The sequence below is a fragment of the Cyrtonyx montezumae genome, unplaced genomic scaffold (assembly GCF_038088225.1).
Source record: "Cyrtonyx montezumae isolate F1298 unplaced genomic scaffold, pur_monq_1.0 scaffold_32, whole genome shotgun sequence".
In the NCBI taxonomy this organism is placed as follows: Eukaryota; Metazoa; Chordata; class Aves; order Galliformes; family Odontophoridae; genus Cyrtonyx; species Cyrtonyx montezumae.
In genome coordinates this window covers 589626-615266 of record NW_027072037.1, presented here as the reverse complement: position 1 = coordinate 615266, position 25641 = coordinate 589626, and the positions used below count along the sequence as shown (strand labels likewise).

The 25641-nt window shown below is 39.9% G+C and overlaps 1 protein-coding gene across 1 annotated transcript in view; it reads right to left on the bottom strand.

Annotated features, from left to right (window-relative positions):
• Positions 1–663: 663 nt before the first annotated feature.
• Positions 664–25641, bottom strand: part of MINDY4 (MINDY lysine 48 deubiquitinase 4) — a 72538-nt gene continuing 47560 nt past the window's right edge. Inside the window, exons 14-18 of the mRNA XM_065744846.1 lie at positions 20872–20935; positions 20319–20480; positions 11350–11530; positions 6521–6593; positions 664–2404 (exon numbers count right to left, since the gene is read on the bottom strand). Coding sequence (XP_065600918.1) covers positions 2356–2404; positions 6521–6593; positions 11350–11530; positions 20319–20480; positions 20872–20935 — 529 coding nt within the window. The 3' untranslated portion in view covers positions 664–2355. The remainder of the gene's footprint in view (positions 2405–6520; positions 6594–11349; positions 11531–20318; positions 20481–20871; positions 20936–25641) is intronic.

Below are 25641 nucleotides of genomic sequence, written 5' to 3'. Positions count from 1 at the left end.
GTCGAAATAATTACAGAAAGATCTGGCTCAATGGGATTCTGTTGTAATAGGATTTAAGGCTCAGCACAAATATTCTCCATAATCAGTATGAAAGGAGCCTTACAGACTTCACGGGCTGTTTTAAAAAGAGGATCAGAGTACAGGGCTCTCTCCCACCTTCATTTATCTTTCAAGATAAACCATAAAACATAATCATTTTCCAAGCCTTATTCATTCATCTTCAACTCTTTCTTAAACCCTGAAAAATTCTTACATCTTGAGGGATGGAGTTCATCTGAGGCAATCCCCTTGGGCTCCATCTATACTCATTTATTTATAATCCTCCAGTCAGAAGCACATTTTTGCTTGTCTATAAGAAAAGATAAATCACACCCTACTCTGAAGGAAGCCCAGAGGAACAGCTCCTCAACACATATCTGCACTGGAGACATCCATATTCCAGTCAGATGAAATCAGGGCAGTAACACAGCAGCTCCCCAGAGGAACACTTCCAGAAAAGAGGTTTTCTTGATACACTTAGCTCCAAAAATCTTCCACTGTTTATCATCTCTACACTATTTTCTGTCCAAACACATTCTGAATGATCCTTTTTATGTTCTTGCTGCCCTCTCAGATTATGTTTGCACCGTTAAGCACATAGGGACTGTAGTTTATAGGAAAAATCAAAAGAAAGATGTTTAACACAAGCTGGTGGCCTGGCTGACACCATGCCCAGCCACCACTGTGTCCCTGGTTTTCCAAGCTGTGTGAAACTGGGATCTTTGGATGCTCTGGATCCAGAAAATGAAGTTCTTGAAGGGTAGATGAAGTGTGCATCATAAAGGCAGCCTTGAGCCCACCTGCAGCTAGCAGTATAAACATCCCCCTACATACAGTGCAATGAAGGGAGTGGGCAAAGCTCATGTAATGTACCCCAAGGGGAACCAGGAATGGGTTCAGATCCGATGCTCTCCGTGACACCACGGTTGAAGGGGAGATATTCATCTCACCAAGTTCACAGAAAGAAGTTTGCTCATCTGACCTAAACCAAACAGATTACATTGTACTGCATCGCTTAAAATGAAAACGAGCGCAGCTCTGAGATGCTTTACTGCATGTAGACAGTTTGATGCTTGCAGGAAGCAAAGCAGAGCCAGATGTTTATTCACAGACTACCTAATGTCTTCTGGTAACATGTACAGCTCAGGCACAGGTTGGTTTCCAAATCTAGCTCATGTGCTAGCACCCTCAAATATTTATCTGTAGAGACAGCTTGGATTCTTTCACTACACAGAGTATAACAGAATTTCTGATGGAAACTGATTTTGAAAATAGCAAGTGGTTTATCTGGGCTCAGAGAGGTTTGCATACCAACCAGTGAGAGGGTGCTATGATAAAACTTCCAGAAAATCAGAAATCAAAACAGAAATCAAAATCTGTTACAAAACTCCCATGATATATGCACTCCCAAAGGACAAAAACAATTCTAGAAACATCATTTCTCTGCAGCTTGTCCGTTACCAATTAATATTGTACAAAGCGTTTTTTCCCATCTTCAGTTCAGTAAGTCATTCCAATTTTGGTAAATTTTTGCCAAAATATTACACTCAAAGGATTCATTTCAGAATGCAAACTGCTGTTTTGGTACCTCGTGGTACCTCTCCACCATACACCATTTTCTCACACGCACTTGATTTAATCATGAATAACAGTACCTATCACAGACAGATGCCCTTTACATTTCCAATCTAGCATCACTTCTGGTTTTTTTGAAGCAGCAAACCACAGAACTTTTCGATCACTTTGGTGCAAATAAACCCCAGTAGGTAATCCAAAGACCTTGTGGTTACCAGTATGTTCAGTCTTAGATTTAGAGTCCATAATATATGGTAACAAAGTGAATATTTATTTCTTGGATGATGTTTCATACTGGCACTGGAGTGTTGCAGGTGAAGAATAAGGCAGTACAGGAAGGCGAGAACAGGGACAGAAATAGTGGCTAGTCTCCTTTCATCAGATTTTTGGGAACAATTGCAGGATACGGAGTTGATCCAGAAAGGGACCACAAGGGGATAATGACAGCTCCCCTGCTTCACCCATAACCATCACTTGGCACTGGAGACTCAGTCTACATTTTGAAACTGTACATTAAAGGCAGCAACAAAGAATTTATCTAAGTGTTGTTTGCATTATAAGCAAAATATCCGAAGCATGAAGTGAACAAAGCTCCTCCAGCCCGCACACAGCCATGTCATTCTTCCTCACCATAAATGGCATAGAACTCCTCTCCTATTTCCTGTACTGGTGGGAATAGGAATGCACTAATTCTGACATTTCCTTTATTTTTCTGTACAAACAAAGTGCAGGTTGGGTCAGTCACAAGATTGGTTCTGTGCCATTCCAGTCAATAACAGCTCCTTGCCACCTAGAAATAAAAGCAACCATTTTACATCCGTGAGTTTATCAGGTTGTTGGAGAGGTCAACTCAATACTCTCAACCACCCAACCACACCTAGAGAGCATAGGATAGACTCACTTGGGGTAACTTACCACATCTTCTCCAACAAAAAGAAAGCAAAATGAAGTGTTTGTGCTCCTAATTTTAAGGGCCCACATTTGGAGATCAGTATCCTTATGCTTCACAGTCTCTTCCGGGCAATGAAGAGTTCTCAGCAGCAGCTGATTCAGAATGAGAACATTGGTTCTGCAAGGGCTATGGTCAGTCTTCAAGATGGATAAGAGAATTACCCATACGTAACCCAAATGAGACCAAATAACTTCATTTAGCAGCTACCCTTGCTCCTGGCCTTGGCTCCTTTGAAATATTCAGTTGCTCACCCTAAAGATAATCTTTTGCTTTCTCTATGCAGAGAAAACCCATACTCTTTCTGCAGAATAACATTAAAGATATATACTGAAAAAAACATATACGTATGTACAAAAATATTCACTCTTTTAAATCCCTGCCTGTGTATTGTCCTCTATTGCTCAGCTGCCCACTCCATGAACATCCAACCTGCCCTCGACACCAGTTGGTTCTCCACTGATCTTGCCAGATTGAAGTGGGTCAAGTCTCCCTATCACCAGAGTCATTCATTAGGTGAACAGCACACTTGTCCATGGCATTTTTCATATTTGAAAATTCAGATCTTATAAGAACTGGACTGCTGTCAAATACATAGATCTGGTGGGGACAACGTTGACTTGCCAGACTGCGAGCCACATTCTTTCTGTCACAGAGGAAAGGATATGTCAGCACAAATATAACAGCTCAGCCTTTTTGCTGAGCAAGTCAGTTACATGTGAAACAAAACCAAAACCTGAATCCCTGCAGTATTTAGAGCAAGGTCTCAAGGAAAGGGACCGCTTGTGGGTCTTTATTCAGTCCACAACCATCGTCGATGAAAGTGCAAGGAAACAAGTGCAGAAAATTGAGGCCACGTGACACAAATCTACCCTGAGGTTACACCCCACTCAGTGAAAATATTAATGCTCTGATGCCATTTTTAAATAATGGCTTAAAATATGGCTAATCACTATGCATTGAGGAGCTGGCCTTTTTTGAAACTGGCTGTCCATGAAGAGCTTAACCACAGTGTATTCTGAAGCAGGACTCTGTGCAACTTTCCCAACAAGTCTTATCTCTATTCCCTTTCCAGCTATTTTTCTTGAGCTGTCTGTAGAATAAAAAGTAATTTGCCAATTTGCTCATGCACAGACAGCTTCAAAACTTTCTGTTCTGTTGGATCTGCACAAGAAAAGGTAGAAAATAGAAAGGAACCTCTTTCACAGGTGCTGAAATGGTCATTTTGTTATAAAAAAAAAAACAACCACGATACAAACAGTTCAGCGCTCTCCTTTCTCCAACTGATTTACCACAGTGTAACCTAAATGGAACCCACACTGAATTATAATTTATCAGATCAACAATACAAAAACAACACTGGATTCATCTGGTTTGACTACAACCTCCTTTGAGGGTCATGGAAGTTACGTGGATCACTTCCATGGAACCTCAGGACTGTTTTAAGCTCTAAGCAATGACTTTCAGAGAATATCTCTTGCATTGATCATCTGGCATTGATCATTTAAGATTAAATATCTACCCTTTCTTCTCTTCTCACCCATCAAACTTCTAACAAATGTCTCACTTTGAAGGAACACAGATCAGTGATGTTTGACACTGTTCCAGTACCACAAAGGAAAGCTGGGAGTCGTGGGCTAAAATCTAATGCTAGGCTCAGATTATAAGATCAAAGTTTTCTTCCCCTTGGGCAAAGCTAACAGATGTTGTTACTACCAGTGCAGGGAGACACTGAGGACCATGACTGTGACATACGAGTACTCTTCAGGGGAGAATGGAATCAGACATCTCCATGGTGTCTCCCAGAAATGCCACCATGGTCGCTGATCCCAGACACCTCTCGGTCCGAACACGATTCCTTCCACACATGTCTTGGGCTGAAAACACCAATAGAAGTACACACACCAACAGGGACTCCCCAGCTGGGAGTGTGCAGGTTAACATGATCTTTGCTGGGAACTGTTTGTTACAGTCAAGCAAAGGGTTATCTGCTTTAAACTCAAACCCCTCCTTTTCTGAGACTTTGTAAAATAGGGAATAAAAGCACAAGCCTCCTCCCGCAGAAGCAAGATGGCTGCTCTCCTCTGACAATAATGATAATGAACAAAAATGAAATACAGAGACTATTACAGGTGCAGATCTTTCCATTGGGAGACAGAGAACCAAAAGCAGACAGATGGGCAGCACAGGACTCAATGCCCTGCAAGGTGGTGGTGTTCAGGTACGGGGTAAGATTTCCCATGGATTGAAACAGCACTGAGTCACGTGAAAGAAAAGAAAAAAAAACATTCAAAATTTGGAAACGATGGTTGATACAGGTTCTGTTCAGTTACACTATTAAATTGTCCACACTACCTTTTTTGATGAGAAAGGTCTGATAATGAGCCTTATTGCTGTAAAAGCTTGTTCAAAAGGAGCAGTGGCCCTGTTTGTTTCTTTGCTTGCTCGTTCGTTTGGCTTGCTCCGATAACAATTATTTTATTGGTGCTTTCCACAGTTGCATGACAGTAAACATATATCTCATACCTGTCAATTTCTTAAACACTCATTAGTTTGTTTTATTTTTCTCTGTATACTGGTTCAGAGTTGGAGAAAGACTTCTTCAAATGAAAAGGAAAAACATGGCATGAAAGACCTTTAACAGCAAGGCCATGCTTGAATAAATATGTTCAAAGCAATTGGAGAATACAGAAAACAAGGAGAGAGTCTGATCAGGGTAAATCAGGCTGTCCTAGGAATGGTACAAACAAAATTAATTGACAATGGAATTTGGTGGTAACTTACTTCGCCAATAGATTAAAGAATTTAGAATAAACAAACATCATTACCAAAGCTGTTTGTAACTTTGATGTGACGCCAGGAATGGAAGACATTTTAAGTGCAACTGTAAATAGCTGCACTGAGTGCTCACCCCACATTGTGGATTTCTGAGGCTATGGATTATCTATATTTGTATGCAGTCACACTTTTGTTTCCCTTGAGTAGAGGAATCCATACAACCACTATGGGCAGGGAGCCTGAACCAATGGTGCTCTCATGCTCAAGGATGCCTCGTTTATTTTCTGTAACTCCACAAAGCCAGCCCTGCAGGAACACAGTGTTTGGCAGCCACTGTCCTTATTTGTTTTGCCTGGCATAGAAAGGAGGGAAAGGACAAGGGAAATCTGAAGCTGCTAGGCTGTTATGGGCTTCGACAATGAGGCTTTTAATTCTTGCTCCAGAGATACTCCGATAGCAGCTTTCAAAGTCCTGTTGAAGGAGTTGATATAAAGCTGATACTTTCAATTAGGGAAAGTTCCTGATTTTGCTTCTTTCATAACTTGGTAAATTGAAAATGTTCTCATTAACTTCAGTACGAGTTGGATAAATTATTTAAAAGTCCATCGTTTAATATAGATCTCATGAAAATCACAACATGGCAGTTAACTGACCACGTATTTAAGGACAAAATAGGACCTAAGAAAGACTGGAAATGTGCTCTGGTTTGTGATTTTGAGAAAGTCTGTGCTTCCATGGACAGTTTGAGCAAACTAAGGCCACTGAGCACAGATTTATGCACCAAAGGTGGCACCCAACTACCTCTGTGCTTTGATGTGTTTCAGAAAAAACTGATGAAGGTGGAAAATAATTTCTTCTTTTCTCATTATATGTCCACAATAGGAACCAATGACTTCTGGGAATCCACATTTCGATCTTTTGAAATCAAGTTGAGCTCTCGAACTAGCTTTGCCTCAGTCAGTTTCTGGTGACATCATGACGGTTCCTCTAAGAGTGAAACAAATGCCCTGGACAGTTTTACATTAACTACAACGAAAGGTGATCTTTTCTAACTCTTAACCAGTAATTTCTCAAGAGTTACTGACACTGTATTAACTTTTTAACCACACTCCAGCCTCACATATATTATTTACGTAATTCAGTGAAAATAACTGTATGATAAATGCCATTTTCACTTACTTGGTCCTAATGCAGTGCTCAAGTGGAGGAGTAAGATCATTTTCTTTATCTTCAGTGCACATCTGAGTCGTGTCTAAAAAGACATACCAGACATAATTAGTGGCTGAGGTAAATGTCTATTAATTTCTACACTGCAGTGGCTTCTAGGAACTCCACCCATGGATGTGACAGCATGGACAAGAGTCTCTACTGTTCACACCTTAAACCTCATTTCAACTCCTGGTCTATTGCCTGTTTATGTGATGGCAGCCTAGAGGCTGAAAGGTGATTACATGCAACCTTGCCCCAATATGGGCACAATGTTAGTTGATCTAGGTCAGAAACTTGCTGACTTGTGCTGACTACTTAGCAGTAAGGATAGCTGTGGGACAGCATTCGCACCATGACCTGATCCAGTCAATATAGGGATGGTCTCAAGGAAAACTAGAAGGCCAGAAGATGAAAGAATATGCTGAAAGTGTATTGTGATTATTTTATTTTGCAGTCAATGAATTGATTGCTAAGAAAGCAGTTTTCTTTAATCATACACTAAGGACAGTAATAGTCCTACATGTGAATAGCAAATCCCAAGTCCAGCCTAAAGTAAACTGAGAATCCTTCACCCCTGAAAGGAAAACTGTCTCTTTACTGTGGAAAGAGTGCACAAATGGGAGAAGACGGTGTCGTGTGAGATATAAGAGAGCTACCACAGTCTCTGAGCATTCCTTTGGGATGGAGAGGCAATTGCATTGTTCCGGGAAAAACAGAGAGGTCAGTGTCTCAGAGCCTGGATCTGTCAACAGTGAAAGTAGTTGCTGAATTTCCCAGGGAGAAAACATCCTGCAGCCAGCTTAGATGTCAGTCTGCTCAGCTGTTTCCTGTTTTGGAGTAAAACATTTTCAAGTGCTGTACACTGGAGCTGTTTTTTGGCGGTTTTCTTTCAGCCCACGGGAATGTTGTGAGCAACTGATGGTAGCAAGCCAGGGTGCAGGATACGGACCTGATGCAGTGAGACTGACGTAGAAAGGATGGGAGGCAAATGCTCCTATATTCACTACTCAGCTACATCTGACTTCCTCCTGTCAGTACAGATACCTGCAGAACACTCTCAGTGGCTGCAGGGAATGGAGTAACAGAAAACAGACAAAATTTAAAACTACATAAAGTGGTGACAGTTTTATCCTGGAACCTCAGGAACTGAAGGGATACGCTGGAATCTGTCACGATTCAGTGGGCCTCTTTCATCTTCATATCAAAGGGTCTATAAAAGTTTGTTAGAGGTTTCCAACAGCACGTCTTTCTCTCGGGTATTCAAGAAACATTTAGATGTTATACTAAGGGACATGGTTTAGTGGTGAAATACTGGTGGTTGGTGGACAGTTGGACTAGATGATCCCAGAGGTCTTTTCCAACCTTGGTGGTTCTATGATTCTATGACCCTGTGAATAGTGTTTGGACACTCTAGGAATTCCTGATGCTGACATTTAGGAGCTTAGGATCTCTTAGTAAGAAGCAACACTCACAGTCCTAGTCACAACATCATCAGACAACAGGCATCCAGCACAACTGCCTTTCTTTGTCACTGCCAACATGCTGAGTTTCGTCAGTTTTAGACTTGAGTTCTTCCAACCAGATTTTAAATGGATGTTTTTCATAGAAATATGGAACTATCACTAAAAGTATACCTAACCAAATCAGGCAGAGAACATTTAACTAATGATTGTGTTTACGTGTTTCACATAACTCTATTTGGAGCAAAGAGCCTTGATGTTACACTTTTCCATCTTGGACTCACCAACAGCAAGAAGGACATGAGTATGATCTCTTCTGTTTGCACTTATACCTAAGCTAAGCATGATAAGAAGCTGAGTGTCAGATGATATACAAACTAGCTATTCAAGAGATATGGTGAGGAAGGGTTTAGAAGAGTGGAAGTGGAAGCAGTTAAGACGTAATGCTCATTATTTAAATGGTGACCTCAGGAAGTGATGCTTTATTAATTGCTTTTCCAGAAGGCTTTTGCACATTGAAACAATCTCATCTTAACTTTGGGGAAAAAAAAAAAAAACATGTTGAAAGAAAGTTTCATCATCAACAAACCATCCTTGCCCACAAGCTGTCTCCAGTATCTGGAGATCTGATTTCACAGATTGCACTTCCTTCCATGGGATGTGTGAATGCCATCTCTGGGTCTGGGAGAATTTCCAGAGAAATCCAGCTATATATTTGCAAATATTCAGCTCTAATTTAAAAATACCTTCAAAAGGATATTGAGTTCAAGGGATGTACCAGTGTGGTATAAGAAAATTCATTAAAACAGGAGAATTCACTACATATTCACTTGGAGACAATATATTGTAGATGTTGACAGAGAGGTATTAACAGTATATATCAGAAAACCATAGTATTTCTCCAAGCAGAACAACAAGCTGATTCATACAAGTGTTCTGTGTGACCTGTAACAACAATCTCCACTGAGCTGACAAAAGCACATGAGCAATTAATTTAGATCCATTGGCTTGTTTTCTCTCTCTATCAGAAAATTCTACCAAATGGAAAGAAGAACTAAAGAATCTTTATTTAGGACTGAGTGTTGAACTCACTAGTAGCTGCAGTCTGGTTTCAGAAAGGATATTCATATTTCTCATCTATATTTTGGCAAGTGCTAATCAGTATGTGGAGCAGTGCAAAGTCTTAATCCCATACAATACTGATGGTGATTTAATGCAAAACTGTCATTGCTGTTACCCCAAAAATGTAATTCTGCTCCTACTTTCTGGCTTTTAAGCAATTCTTGCCCAGTATAATTTCTTCAAGATTTCCTGAAATGTGATCTCGATCTTAATCTTCATAATTACAAATAAGATCTACATTTCAAGGAATTACCCTTCCTGCGAGTGAGAAGCAAACAACCTCCCAAACTTACATCTGTGAGACGTGTCTGCGAGGCATCCAGGACTTCATGCTGTATCTCCACGTAATGCTGCCTTATCATCACAGCTTGTTGATATTCCCATGATAGAAATACCAGCCATACTTAGCATCGTGGTATTTCTACCTGGTACTGCATGCATAGCTTAGATTTATGTTCAATGTCACCTTTAAGAAGTAAAGCAATTCCAGTTCTTCTCCAGACCAAGCGCAGGATTACTGCACCACCAGAGCTACAAAAGCCTTACCCTGGAATGATAAAACTATTTGCAGTTTACAGCCTTCTGCAGAATTTCACAGATAACAAAAGAAGAGGCTGGATCCCTGGAAGGGGCTATGGCTACAACAAAAAGACATCTATCAGAGTGCAAGTCTCATCTTTGAGCAGAAATAAACAGGCTGAATAATTGCAGAGAAAAATATATACAACTTCTGAACCTTTTCTCATCCAGGGATTTCAGAGTGTTGGGTACATTTGGATTTTGGAGATGTCCTTGATTTATCAAAGAGAAGAAGAGGATGCCTGTCTTAGACCATATGCTGCACCATCCAGCAGAATGGTCTCAATCTCCCATTGCTTTCCTGAATCCTCTGTCACTTAGAAATAATCCCTCTACCTCAAGGAGAAATCCCCCTCTGCTTACAGTCATGAGCATGTAGCAACTCTCTCGAACCATTTGAAAATAGCAAGCCTAGGGACACATCTGCAGACCAAAACCATTGAAAAGATTCCTTCTTTCATACGGACAACATATAACTGCCAAATAAATCATGGAAAACATTTGGCCGAAAAAAGGCTGAATTAAAAAAAAGTATTAGCCTACGAAAAATGTGAGATTTTCAGTACTCGTTGATGTTTTGATTATAATACGTTAACATTTACAATATGTTGTCTCCGAGTAAAGACACAGGGATTTTTTCTGTACAATCTATTCTAATAAATCTTCTCGTATCTGGGTCAGGCTGTGTGGGAACCATTTTGTAGCCATGTGCTGTGGAGGTTGAGAAATTTGCTGGGATAACCTATAAAGGTAAAGGCTACAGCTGAAAATCACGGACTTTAATTAAGATAAGAGGATAAATAACAGGGAGAAAGAGTACAGTATTTTCTACCACACCTTATGAGATGTTAAGAGGCCTCTAGAGTGGCTAGCCACAGGGCCTTAATTAGAACACGTAGTGCTTGTGCATAACTCATCCTGTCCAAGAATGAGAAGGTTTATGCAAACAAGGAACAACAACAGGTTATTTTTGAGAGGACTTCAGCAGAGTTTCTCCTTCAGATAAAGCTGGAGTTTGATTAGATTGTATAAATGTAGTGAAAGAACGAAAGCAAAGGATAAGGAGGATATCACTAGCAAATATGAATTTAGTGCTCAATATCTTAATACGGAAACAAGTAGGAGTTTTCTCAGCATCAGAATAGTGCTTGTCCAACCGTCTTCCAGTTCGAGAAGCACAACTTCTGTAAAAAGCACCCCATAATTTGACATGGTTTCCTGAAAGAATGTGTTTAACAAGTCAGAAGATCTTTCACATGCTAATATTTCCAAGTGTGCTCGCAAGCAGGCTTGTCTTTGTTAGCAGGCTATGGCCATCTTCTGAAGTCTGGGTTTGGAGGCAAAGATTTAATCCTTCCTCACCTCCTCTGCTCATGCTACCATGTGTAGAGCTGAGGAACAGGAGGTTCCTCAGTGGGAACATCTGAAGAAAAATGCCCTTCCAAGGGCTTGTCCTCATAACTGCCTTGAGAAATCTACTTTCAAATGAAGCATCAAGACTAATTTTGGAATTGGAAAACAGTTTTACAAATGCTCTCGTAATGCCTAATAACATTAACTTTGGTTGTATGCTTCTTTTTGATGTGATGCTGTCACCACCACAAGGGATGAGATGCAGAGCCACTGCATTGTACATACCAACTGTTAAACGTATTTCTTCTTCTTGGTTGGCCAACCCATCATAATAATAGAGGTCAAACCTCCGCTCGGTTTTCCAGTCGCCTTGTAAATCCTTTTCCAAACAAAAAAGCACACTGAAGTGGCTTTCACTGCATACCAACCAAATTGGGTACTTAGGAGTCTTCAGGTAACAACCAACCTAAAAGAAAGATTCAGAACATTACAGACCAGGAAAGCTCTGCTAAGTCATTTAAACGTTTAAAACAAGTATCTGGCCTTGCTTACAGGCAACAAAATCCAACTGTGGTACCCTTACAGCAAACAAGATCAGGTCTCATATGATCAGAACAAGAAGAAACTCTGTCCTCTGAAATAGCTGTAAAACCAAAATGCTACACAGGAACATCCCTATGCAACAGCACCTGGAGGGCAGGGAGAAAGACTGCAGTTGTAATGAAAAGCCTAAATAGTATTCTAAGGCATAAGGAACATATCCTTTTTTATTATTAAGATTTGGAATTCAAATCTGAAGTGTTACAAAATTATCTTCCCAAATGATAATTTCTTCTGATGCTGGATACCAGTTTTCTCACTACTTAAGTAACTGTTCCCTGACTCATTTCTTTATCTATTTAAAACAGGCTTTTATACAACAGTTTTGTTTTTTAATTCTTGGCTTAGATGTACTGCATTTTTTTACAAGCTTACAAAAACACTCATAACAAGGGTTATCGAGAAGGGAAATACACAGATGTAACAAAAGACAGCAAATTAGAGGGCAATGGATGAAAAGATTCAGTTTCACAAACATCCATATTTTAGTATCTCAATAAATCAAAGCCAAAAGGGAAGAGTCAGTCTTCTCTGAAGAAAATGTTTTCTTCCCATATATGTCTGCTAAAGTAACTTGTAAGCTTCATCAAACAATGTTTGACAAAGAAAGATTAGAGAGATACAGAACTGTTTCCAAGCAGACATCCACCCCAACTCTTACTCACACAACAATCCTATTGAAGTCAGGACAAGCTGTTCAGATGAGTAAGGTCTTATAGGAACACTTTCCAAATATGCAGTTTTCAATCACAATGCTAGCAGAGGAAGGCAAGGGCCTCAACTTGAAGACAACAATGAGACCATCAAATTGTTGTATGTCAAATCCTTAACTTCCCATAAGAAATGAGAAGTCTCCATTTCAGTTACATCACTTTTACCAGTTTAGAATCAGATGCCACTTCTAACATTGTGCACCAGGTGTGGCCAGTGCCTCCAGGTGTGCTTCTGCCCCAGACCTCTACCCACTTTGTTTTACTGTCGTCAGCTTCAGGGAGCTTCTGGCTCTCCAGGTGACTCAGGCTATTCCTACTCCAGTAGCAAAAACAAGTTCAGGTTTCGTTCACAGCTTTAAGAACAAATGGCACTGAATGTTTAGTGTCTATATGGCTATAAGCAGCATCCCTACTGTACAGCATTCCTCAAGCTATATTTCTTCCTACAAAGAGTAATAAAATGTAACTGAGAACCATGCTTCTGAGCTTTCAGAAAATACACACAACCATGGGTTTGTTCTTGGATCCATACCCCGATCTTGGTTACCTTTGCATACAGATGTGGCCTGCAGCAATCCCAGACATCACTGCAGTGGTCCACTCAGCAGCTGACTGCTTCAGCCTGTTTCTAATCTCACTTCAAATTCAACTGCACAGACGATAACTTTTTCAGTCAAGCTTCTTCCCATACAATAGTGTGCTGAGTAGAACTGTGAGACTTCTTTAATGAGCAGAGTTCATAGTGAAGTCTACTCAGCAGCCCAAACCCAAGGAATCCCTTTTCATACATTTACTCCATTCTCTTATTGCCTTTTATCTCCTGACATGCATCTGCTATACAGAAACAAGCACACAAGCCCAACCACTGAGTGTCACATGTTCTCATTACTCTCTATCTAAACACTCCAATGCCTCTTCGTCCTTCTCCATACAAGTATGTGCCATGTATGTGCCATCTTCTGTCAGCTTTCCTTGGCCTTCTGACAGCTACAGACATCTTCTATCAGTCCCCTGTTACAGAAGCTCTCCGATACACCAGTGAAATAGTTCAAACAAAACTCAGAAAAATACACAATAATGGGAGCAACAACCCATGAAACCAGACAGGTGGGAGCAGCCTCCCTTAAGCACATCTCAATTTAATGAGGTGATAAGAAAATTATACACATCCTGTAGACTTTGATACATGCACACAGTGATCATACTGCGCAGCAGCATTCCACTTAATAATAGTGATAACAGTCCTGACGTATAACAGGACTTTGAAACAGGACACTGAAGGAGAAGAATGAACACCTTGTGATCCGACTCAAAACCACTTAAGCTAACTTTGAGTACACATCTTCCAGCAAGTGCTTCCAGAAACAGAACCCTCCTTTCCACCTGCTGAGAGGTGTCCCACAAGGACACTGTCAGCTCTGATTTCCAGAGGCAAATCTGGAGTATGCAACACGAATCTGTTTAATCAAATATCATTATTTTTGTTCAGAGCTCATCCGCTGTCTTCTAGTTTGAAGAACATACAAAGAATCTGTTATTTTTGCTCCTTGTAATAATGCATTAAAAGGTAATAATGCATTACTATTCATTATTTATTTTCAAGCATGCTCATTAATCTTCACCAGGCAAAAAAAGTAAGAGGGGGAATGTGTTAGGTGTCTTTTTGTGCTGCATGTTTCCAATTCCCGAGGAGACTTCACTGAACACTAATCATCTCCTTTACAAACCTTGTAAGAATGCTCATAAATTTCAGAGACACGATCCTCATCTGTGGGAAATGTCAACCTTTCTAAAGCAAGAGCTCTCAAAAGGCTCCTTTTCAACACTACGGGTGGTCTTATTCCACAGATGACTTCAGTGTGTATTTGCACAATGGTGAAATTAAATCAGACAAATATTTACTACTGAAGAATTATTCCAATGTATCTGCCAGCATGAGTGTATGGTATTGCACCATTCAGATTTTATTTCCGCGTTGAACAAGGCTGTCTTTTGCCATATGTATAGCAAATGAAACAAACAAACAGCCTATCATTTGTTCTGACAACTCTTTTCCCTCCATTGTTGCTGGTTTGAATTAACATTCAACAATGTTCCAACAGTGTTCGGACAGAAAAGTTAATGATGTAAAAACAGACAACCTTATAATAGTGCCTGAGTGATCAAGGACACCACAGACTCAGCCGACCCATTCCATGAGCATTAATAAAATATCAGGTCAACCATATCACTATTCAATTTCCATTTACACTTGCATTGTTGCTACATACAATTATGGTCGCATGTTGTTAAGGGACATTGTCAAGTTAAAGTTATTTCCATTAATACGTACTTAATTTTAATTTTAGATTAAGACAGAATTAATGATCACAACTTCTGATACTCAGACTATGCAATTTAATGTCTATGCCAGGTCAGGCAGAGATTGAAGCATTTTTTTAGACAGATATTAATGCACAGCAGTAGGAAAAAATACAGGTACATGTGAGTCATAGATATTTTCCATAGCTTCAAGTCCTTTCTGATGGTGAATTTTTTTGGGAAAAAAGTACCTAATTAATGGAGAAGAACTGAAAGAGATGTGTGCTCAGTCCCAGGATGACCAAACCAAAGACCTGGGCAGCACTGATTTTTTACTAAGGTCTGTAAGAGAACAAAGCAATTGTAGTAAGGCAAAAAAATCTCCAGGTGCCACATAGCCCCGAGATCTTTCCTTTATCCTTGTCCCATTCTGCTGCTTTTCATACATGTCCCACCAAGTGAAATAATATCGTTGGAAAATCACTCACTCATTCAGACTTCGGGACTTTGCCATTCCTTCAGGCCAAGTGGAGGAATTTACACTTATTTCAATCCATTGCTTTACTGCAATGACAAAGATAGGTCAAGATTCAGTCCACTGAACTCTAACATCTATTTGTAGGTCCTCTAATTTAGGTTGGCCTCTATGCTTTGGTTCTCCATAAAAATCAAGGAAGAGGTAGGTATTGTCAGAAACTTGGACAACCTTGTTCATCAGCTACAAAGGAATTTGGCTGGGCTCACTTCTTCAATATTTTCAGCCTATAATGGAGACAAAGTTTGATGGGATCAATCCAGACCAAATATCTAAAATGTGAACAGATCTGCAGACAGTATTTCCCTTAACATTTTCTGTTTGGCCTTTTTACAAATAATGCGACGTTCTTTTAAACGTGAAGTTTGTTATAGTCTTAAATAAAAATGCTTTGACAGTTATGTTATTTGGCAGAATGTTGACAAGAAATCAATGCCAGTATTTCAGCAACAGTGACTGGCTACTGGGAAAAAAAAATGTCTAGGAGGAGAACAATAGGTCTTCATTAAAGAAAAGTTCAGTTCCAAGACAGAAAGAGGGATTTAAAAGAAAGGAATGAAGAATACACTTTTGATATGGCTGATGCCTTGTCAGCTTAGTTTCAGTCAAGCTGATACGTATCACATATTTTTGCACACAGAAGCACTGACTAATGTCTTACATAAATAACAGAGTCACCTGCAGAATGCATCTACACTATACGATGCCTCCTGCCCACTTGTTTCAGAAAAACAAGCAGAAAATAAAACCAACCATCGTTTTCCATTTTGCAAATGTCTTTCTACCCCTCCCCGTCCACAACCTCACCAATGACCTGACTTGAATCCAGTCCATCTGACCAAGAGAGGCATCTGCTTAGCAGACATACTTCCCAGCTCAGGAGGTTATAGGAAGGACGTTCCACAGGGCAAATAAACAGGTGAGGTGCCAGAAGACAGAGCATGTGTGCTGAATTTAATAATTCAAGTGGGTCTTGTTATAGCACAGACTGCGGTGGTTTCATCAAAGGGACCAAAGATAATATTTCCCATATGTGGAATTTTAATGGGTAAATTCTGTTCTTTTATCCTTCCTTCCCTTTCTGAAAAGACATAGGAAAAATGACTGTGTAATTTCATTGTCAGTGCTACGTTTTATCTTCATTTTCAGAAATGCAAACACTAAAAAGCATCAGCCTTTTTTGAAATGCTGACAGCTGATGCATGGACTTGGATGCTGTCAGGAATCAGAGTACAGTGAGCCTGGGAGGTTGTGTGCAAGATAGGTGGCTTCTCTGTGATAGCAGGACTGCCTAGAAGAAGGAACAGGGAAGACCAAGCATCATAGAATCACAGAATATCCTGAGTTACAAGGGACCCATAAGCATCATCGAGTCTGACTCCTAAAAGAATCAGAGTCCCCATCTGAAAGAGTTGAGTAGCCTCAAATACTTTCATTATGAGGTGTAACAGCACAAACTGGCAGTGCTTCCAGAAAGCATTTCAGAAGTATGGTCAAATCAACCAGTACTGTACAAACTATGAAACCAGAGATTCAGAAGACGTGTGCTTTCCTCACAGCTAAGCCATCAGCTTATTGAAGGACCCGGAGATAAGCACTTTGCTTTTTGTTCATCTATCACCTCCCCTGTAAAATGTTACTGCAAAGCCAAAGACTGACCAAAAAGCAGGGACTTTCTCCCATGGGTGATGCCCACTCCTGTGCCTGGAATCTTTACCTGAGGTCTTGTCCTGCTGCAGAAACCACACAGCATCTCAGACTACTACAGACCCCAGAGAGAAGCCTGCCCCAGGTTTAGGCAGGTTGATCAGCTTTTAGAAATGTTTCAGCAATTCAAAGAGCCCTAAAGAAATACCAGGAAGCCCCAGATCTTAATGAAGTCTTAATGAAGGATCAGATGGAACTAATATGCATAGCTTGAATATGGGCTTGGCACAAACAAAGAAATCCAAACATCTGTAACTTGCCTGCAGAGAAGGAATAGGATGGATTTTTAGCTTTTTTGCATTGAAATGTGGAATTTCAATTTGAAACTAGATGTTTGCATATCAATTACACTGAATAAATCCATCTGCCATTGTCAAAAAAAAAAAGTGCAACAAGTCATTACACTACAAAGACTAAACTGAACGTGGTAATGCTAGGACTAAGAGTGATGATTGGACATTAACAATTCCAGACAAATTACATGAAGCGCACGTTTTCCCAATCAGCAAAGATAACACATTCAGCATGATTCACTGAAAGAGGCTGCTGGATCAGCAACACAGGGATTCTTCAGGCAACCATGGGTGAAAAAGGGACAGATCATTCTGTTCTTATTTGCTACTGTTGACATTCAACAGAAGGATTAACTCTGTTCTCATGCCCTCACAGCGTTCTCAGCTCTGAGGATATGCCAACAAAACTGTGGATCATATATGAATACTCTGTATTTTAGACAAAGGAGATAAAATGATACAAGAATATTTTCCCATGTGGATTTACCACCTGGAATTTTGTGTATCTTTTCCTGAATGCATTGGTAAGTAGGAAGAAGACTACAGCAGAGCAATAAAAACAAGCTCTGGATGAGATGAGCTGTTGAAAAAGCTGTTGTGAGCTGTAACATCAGCTCACAAATGTCTAGCATATAACCATTAATTGTTTCAGTAGAAGGTTGGATTAGGAGGAAGAAAGATAATCAGAGGAAACTAAGTAAATGGATCATCAGGTTTAACATGAGGAAGTGTGTCTAAAGCACAAGCTGCACAGAGATAACATTCAAATCTCCACATTCAGAGATGTAGGAATCTGCCAATCATTTTTTCATACTTCCTCATATTCTAAAGCAGACACGTGAGGAAAAAAAAAAAGGTAAGATCATAATTAGAAGCACTACAATCAATTAATAAATGCCTATGTGATGGTGACAGCTTTGTGTCTAGGGTTTTTTTAAAGAGAGCCTGCTTTGCAACAGGGCACAAAAATATCCTGCATCATTCCCTGAGAAATTGGCTGGATTTGACCTAGGGGGAGTTTTCGAATGTCTATGATTCACCATATATCATGCTCAGGATCTTCTTACTCCTGGGGAAAAAAAAAAAAAAGATAAATTACAGTTCTTTTCCATTTCTGGTTTCAGCCATTCTCACAGCCACAATGTAATTGGGGGCTGGAGCTACTTACTGAAATATGAAGAGGAAGAAAACAGTCCACTCGAAAGACTCACAGGTCAATTCTCTTCCCAGTTCCAACAGGACAAACTATCAGTGCCATTTGTTTTATTCTAAACAACCTGGTTTGAAACAGAAAGCAGAATCTGGCTCCTTGCAGTGAAGTCGTGCTAGGGACTGCCCAGACTTGAAGCCAAACTCCAGCAGGAACTAACTTATGTCCCACTCCTTCCTTACAACGTGCACTGAGACATATGGACTGCGACACAGAGCACTCGCAGATGTTCTCAATAAAAAGAGTGACAATTGGCATCAGATGCCTAACTGGTGTAGACTCAACAACAACAAAAAAGAAAACAACATGTACTTCTGTAACTGATTAAGAGTTGCTGGCTTGCACAACAGATCCCTGCTCCTGAGTCCAGCTCCCTCCTGAAGGACAGACCCCCTCCACTGTATAATTTGCAGAGTGAGTGGAAGACACTGTCTGGCTCTCTGGGCAACTTCTTATTTTGCTTTTAGAGGGCAGATGAGAAAGAAATAGCTTTTAGGTGTACTGACCTCACTGACCATCTTGCTATTTAGAAGTCGTTTTCCTCACTAGAGTGGAAAAAATGCAATTGCAGTGCAAAACCTTTTTATTTGAGGTTTTAAGTGTTACATTCTTTATATGAAAGGACAGTGAGCTTGAAATAGACACAGAAGCTAATTTATTTTTACTCCAGTTTGTTCCAAATTAGTCTGAACTGGAAATGTTGAGATATGCTTTATTTACCGAAATTAAGCCTGATTATAACCTTGCAAATAATGTAAAGCAATGCATTAATTAAAAGTAACAAGAATTAGAATTTTCAGTAGTAAGGAAAATTCTAACTGCTTTCAACCATATGGGAAACAGTGGAAATCTAACTCTGTTTTCAGACATATTTATATTAGGCAAGTACAAACAGACTCTCTGCTAATCACTTTCTAATTTGTACAGAGGCACTGATGGCAAACCCAGATGGGAGCATTACAGTTATCTCATACAGCATCTAACCCAGGCAAGGGAGCTTCAAAGAAAACCCAACCATCAGACACAAGATTGTCTGTCTTAGCTAGAATATGTCATTAGGAAAGATGTCCATCGTGATGATAAGATCTGCTGATGGAGAAATCAGAGTTTTTCCAGAGGCAAATTAATGGCTGTCACTTCTTCTAAATTTGAATCTATCTTTCTCAACTCATGATAAACACGATTAAGATATTAATTTCAAAAACATGTTAAAGGGAGCGTTCCCATTCTGTTGCCAGCTACGTCCATTGTCTGTTATTGTTGTTAACACAATATGACTTCTTCCAGCATTCCAGCATAAATTCAATGATGCAATCAGTCTGGCTCCCAGTCACACAAACCGAGGGAAAACCAACACTTAAAGTTAAGCACCAGTTCCAGATACAGCCTCTTCTGTTTATATGACCAGAGTACTCTGGTAGTCCAGATGTGAGCTGGGCACCTCATTTCCACTACAATCAGTGGAGATTTGGTGAATACAACCAAGGGAACTTGTTCAGCTCAGAGAGGAGCACATCTTTGTGCCTAGGCAGGTGAGCAGCCTTCAGCCCCAGGGACTGCACTGAGCAGGTCCTCAATCACATGCACAGCTCCACACAGCAGCCACTGAATCAGAAATGTGTTAGCTGGCAAGCTGACTGCCACTGCAGTTAGAAAAACAGGTAGGCACAGAATGTTTGAGATGCTCAGAGACTGTTCAAGTCATTTACAGAGGGTAATCAGGCATCCAGAAGGTGACCATGCTTTGAGCTGGGGCATTTAAACAGCGCTAGAACCATCTGAGTGATCAGCAAAATCAAGCCCATAATTTCTGACCTTCTATAATTATTCCAAGCCAATTATAAAATTGTTTCTTGTTTCCTTTTTGATTAAAATCAGAAGAATGGAAAACATACCTGGCAGACATCGTAGTGCTCAAAGAGAGACAGCAAACCAATGTCACTGCGGCTTGTGATGCCTTTCAGAATGGTGATATTTCCATTTCCAGAATTCAGCTCTATCACATCGTTGAAAACGTTGGACACAGCTTTGCCAGTCAACAGCAAGTTCACTAATTCCTGTTGGTGACATATTTAAAATAAAAAATCAAGAACAAAAAGCAAAACCAGCAGTGAGCAGTTGTCCGTACCAGGCATCAGCACAAGCCTGATTCACGATCAGTTAAGTTACAACGTACCAGACCCTTAATTTATGTGATGTGTTAAGCTTTTACCAAACAAATGAGGTTGACTGCAAGATTTGTTTCAGGGTATTTGATGTATGCATGTAGTTTTTTTGGACAACTCTATCCACAAAGTAAAACAAGGGAACATCAGCTGAGATTTTCCAACGCACGCCCAAAGATGAGTGTGTGTGTGCATGTAAGAAATGCCATCAACTCACAGAGGTGAGTACAGAGCTCTCTGTGTAGGGGCAGATGACATCTCCAGGGCTCTGTGCCTCCCCTACCTGAGTGCAGTAGCCATGGCTGCCAATCAGTCGGTTCGTGAGGACGTCAAAATCATTGCGCACCCTGGAAAGGAACAGGAGTACTCAAGCACAGCTGCCCTTTTTCATAAGACTTGCCATACTTTTTCCCCAGTATAAATAAAAATTCCTTTTTGGAGTTTTTTTCAAGATGATATGTATTTTTTTTTCATAGGATAAAAGGAGAGATCTCCACTAAAGCTATAGCAAGCAATAGTTAGTGAGAGCTAGAACAAAGAAAACAGCTGTACAGGAAAAGAGAAGCCATTACCATCACAAACTAGAACTTAAGAAGTTAGAACAACTGGGTAATTTGTCTTATAACATGAGCAAGACATAATGTTTTCAAAAATGCATGTATTTGTCATCCCTGTCGTTAACCCTTGGGATGTACCTACAAACTGAAGATGATATTATCTATGCACTATATTCTCTATGAAAAGAAGAAAGAAGTCTGTGGGTGTGCAAATGTATAATCCTGTCACCTATTCCCTCCTTTTATTTTCTGAAACCAAAGAGATAACTCAATGAAATTGCAGTACTGATACCTAAGGGGTAGTATCTCCCCAAACTAATTTCCCTCTCCCATAACTACTAGAATTATTGGATTCACTATTGGCCGATGCTCTAAAACATGAAGATTGTACTGTGATCATTTTTATCCTACAGATACAATGTAATTGCATTGATGTAGCACTGGCACAGGTTGCCCAGAGAGGTGGCGGAGTCTCCTTCTCTGGAGATGTTCAAGACCCACCTGGACACCTACCTGTGCAACCTGATCTAGGGAGCTGCTTTGGCAGGGGATTTGGACTAGATGATCTCTAGAGGCCCCTTCCAATCCATTCAGTTCTGTGATTATGTCATATATAAATTTCCAATCTGGTTTGGAGAACAGACTACTACACTCTTACGGCAAAAAAACATACATTAATTCTATGCTTCATAAAAAAGCCGTTTCTTTCACTGAACTTTCACACACCCTTATTTGGGTATTGCTAAAAAAGTACAGAGAATGCGTGAAAATCATCAATTAAAGTTGGGTTCTACTTGACACATACAGCCTTCTCACTCTTCGTCTTCATAAATCCCCTGTGCATGTCAATATCCATGGTCCTTTCTAACTAGCATGATTATTTTAAAAAGAAGAAGAAGAAGAAGAAGAAGAAAATATTATGTTTGCTATACAGCAGCAGTTGATTTCATCTGGTTACACTAGAGCTAGTTTGACTTTTCCCTTCAACACTATAATTCATGCTCCATGAAGAAACGTATTTCTTAAGTAAAAAGGTGGGGCATCCCTGCAATTCACCTCAAACATCACAAGATTATTTTTCTCTTACAAGATCTCCTGCACTAAGGATTCTTAGAATTGTACAAATTCATCTTAGCCATCAATTCTCGTTTTATTTTTAATTTTAATAATTTACAAGTTGGTCTCATTACACAAAAAAAAAAAGCGATGACATCTCCTGCTAGTGGGAAATCAAAGGAAAGTCCTCAGAAAAGTGTGCCCATGATACAGAAAATTCTCCCATGCAACACTGTGAGGAATGGATGGGATGATAATAATCTTTGGATTTCAGCCATTTTTCAGATTGAGAAACAGTTTCATCTTGAAAATGCCGTTGCCTTGTTTGAAATGAGTAGACTATACAATATGCGTCAGTTAGGGACGATGGGACATAAAAGAAAGACAATAGGAGGAAGTTCTAATTTCATCTGTAGGTACAAACAATATGGGAGATTAGAGGTGTATCTCAGATTTTTTAAGGAGAAGCACATCTGCCTTTCAAATCATCCCTGCTGATGAGGAAACAAACACCAGGCATATAGCTAGATGATTTACATCTATTCTGAATCGTTTTTAAGATTGTGATTCATACCTCCCAAAGACTTCCCAACATCAGTGCAGGTGTATTCGTTGCTATAACAAAAATCATCAGCTTATCAAAAGCATAAGCACCCTTCGTGCATTGTAAAGACATCAGATAACTATAACAACGTGTTTTGTTTTCTTCTGGACTGCGAAGAGATCCATTGATGACAAGAAAATAGGAAGTGTTGTTTGTTCCGGTATCTTGGCTATCAGGTATGAAACCAGGCATAACAAACAAATCACCACTACTCTATTCTGTCCCTGCGTGGAATTTTCCATCTCTAATTTTTAAGTGACTTTAAAGGAGAAAACTTAACTTTAAGCCATGAGACTTTTAAGTCAGCATCAGTACATAAATCTAACTGGAGGGAGGTAGAAGAATGCTGACTGCTGGCTCCCAATGGTGGCCTTTACCTCAACTGGTAGTACTGTAGTCTGTGAAACTACTCAATTAGACAGATAACAAGGAACTGATTTTGAACATCTCCTGGACAAATACTTAAAATTAATTCAATTAATCACACAATCACAGAACTGAATGGATTGGAAGGGGCCTCTAGAGATCATCTAGTCCAAATCCCCTGCCAAAGCAGCTCCCTAGATCAGGTTGCACAGGTAGGTGTCCAGGTGGGTCTTGAACGTCTCCAGAGAAGGAGACTCCACCACCTCTGTGTGCAGCTCCAGTGCTCCGTCACTGCACTGTGAAAAAGTTCCCACACGCATTTGTGCAAAACTTCCTATGCTTCAGTTTGTGGCCATTTCCCCTCGTCCTATGGCCACACACTGCTGAGAAGAGTCCGGCCTCATCCCTTTGCCTCCTGCTCCTTAGATATTTACAGACATGGATCAGATCCCCTCTGAGTCTTCTTTTTTCAAGGCTGAACAGACACAGGTCTCTCAGCCTTTCCTCATAAGGGAGGTGTTCCAAATACAAATTAAGTAGTATCTTCATTAGGAATCAGTTCTTGAGCCAAAACTTTCATAAACAAAAGGTGGACAATAATATCTGCCAAATTTCAGATCACTTCATAAGAGCTCACATTGGTTTAATGCACTCAGATTAACGTATTTCTCAAAGGCCAGGACAACTTGGTTTTAACATTTGCTGTGTTTCAGTTCTTGCAGATACATCCATTGGCTGAATTCTCCATCCAGTAGTGCTAGCACTTTTTTTTTTCAACTTCTCTGATGTCTTGACTAATAAATGGACACATTTTTTTTATATGCTCGCAGAACCTAAGTGATATGGAAAGACTTATCTCCATGTAATTTATTAATTTGGTACTGCTTTTTTACAAAATGTTTCTTTCTAAATCTTTTTTTTTCTTCTTCTTCTTCTTCTCATTGTTTTTAATGTTGTTGGTTTTAGCGTAAGAATATCTGAAATAGCTTTTCCAAAAAAAAAAAAAGTGATTCTATATTATAAATTTCATTTTTTCCATGGTCCCATTTATGATTCTGTGCTTGTCTTCAGCCTTGTAGAAACTGCTGGCTTGGAGTGAGCAGAAAGTAATGCATCCCTAGAGAGTTGCAAGTCCTGGAGGTGTACAGATCATAAAATCATAGAATCACAATGGTTTGAAAAGGCCTCTAAGACCATCCAAATGTCTTCCTACCACCAATATTTCCCCACTAAACCATGTCCCTAAGTACAACATCTAAACGGTTCTGGAACACCTCCAGGGGCACTGACTCAACCACCTCCCTGGGCAGCTTGTTCCAGTGTATGACCACTCCTTCAGAGAATTTTTCCCTAATATCCAGCCTGAAACTCCCCCCGTGCAACTTGCGGGCACCATCTCTCATCCTATCAATAGTTATGCAGGAGAAGAGGCTGAACCCCACCACAACCTCCTTTCAGGAGATGTAGGGAGTGATAAAGTCTCCCCGGAGCCTCACAGCTCAGTTCCCCTTCTCTGGACACACTTCAACACCTCAGTGACTTTCCAGTAGTGATAGGTCCAAAACTGAACACAGCACTCAAGGTGTGGCCTCACCAGTGCCAGTACAGAGGGGCAATCAGGTAGCTGTGGCAGTTTGTATTCGTTTGAAATCCACCTCGTGGTTTCAATCCGTTCATCTAATTCGGAACAAACAAATTACAAAAAATAATCTTCAAGGAGCTTAGGGTAGATGGGAGAAAACCAGCAGTCAGAATCAGCTGATATTGTAAAAGCAGTATAAGCTTCAGCACTGATAAACTAAACTACAGCGATCTCTGCTCGAGTTTTAGAAGTGCATAAATACAGACTCGAAATACAAACATTCTGAGCGCTGGATGCTGCAATATAACATGACATGCAACTGATGAACTTTAAAAAATAAAAAATAATAATACCGAGTTAGGTAAATAAAACGTTTTTATAGGGTACATATGCCCTAATTCTCTAACACATTTCCAGGAGAACCCTTGCCAAGTCTCTAAAGGGGAACATCTGAACACTGTGTGTTAAGCACAGACAGATGTGACACTGGTACAATTTCCACCGAAATACACTATTTTAATGCTAAACATTTTTTCCTTGATAGCATTTTGACTGATAGCAACTTAAGAGCATAACAAAAAGAACTGATGCAAAATGAAAAAGCAAAAAAGGTACATTTAAGGAAGGGCTAGCTGTTTGAAAGCCCTTAACTCAGTGGCAAAGCTGTAATTGAAAACTGGTGACCTCACTTTGTTCATGGCAACAGACAGCTATATTAACAAACACACAATTACAAGTCTACTCCCAAAATAGAATTTGGGTTGGGAGGGAGAAACACTCCTCTTCAAGCACCAGGATTTCAAATAATTACAATGGGGATGTGGAAAATGACAGGATGGGTGACGGGTTTATTGTGTAAGTGTTCCTCTTTCTTTTTTTTTTTTTTTA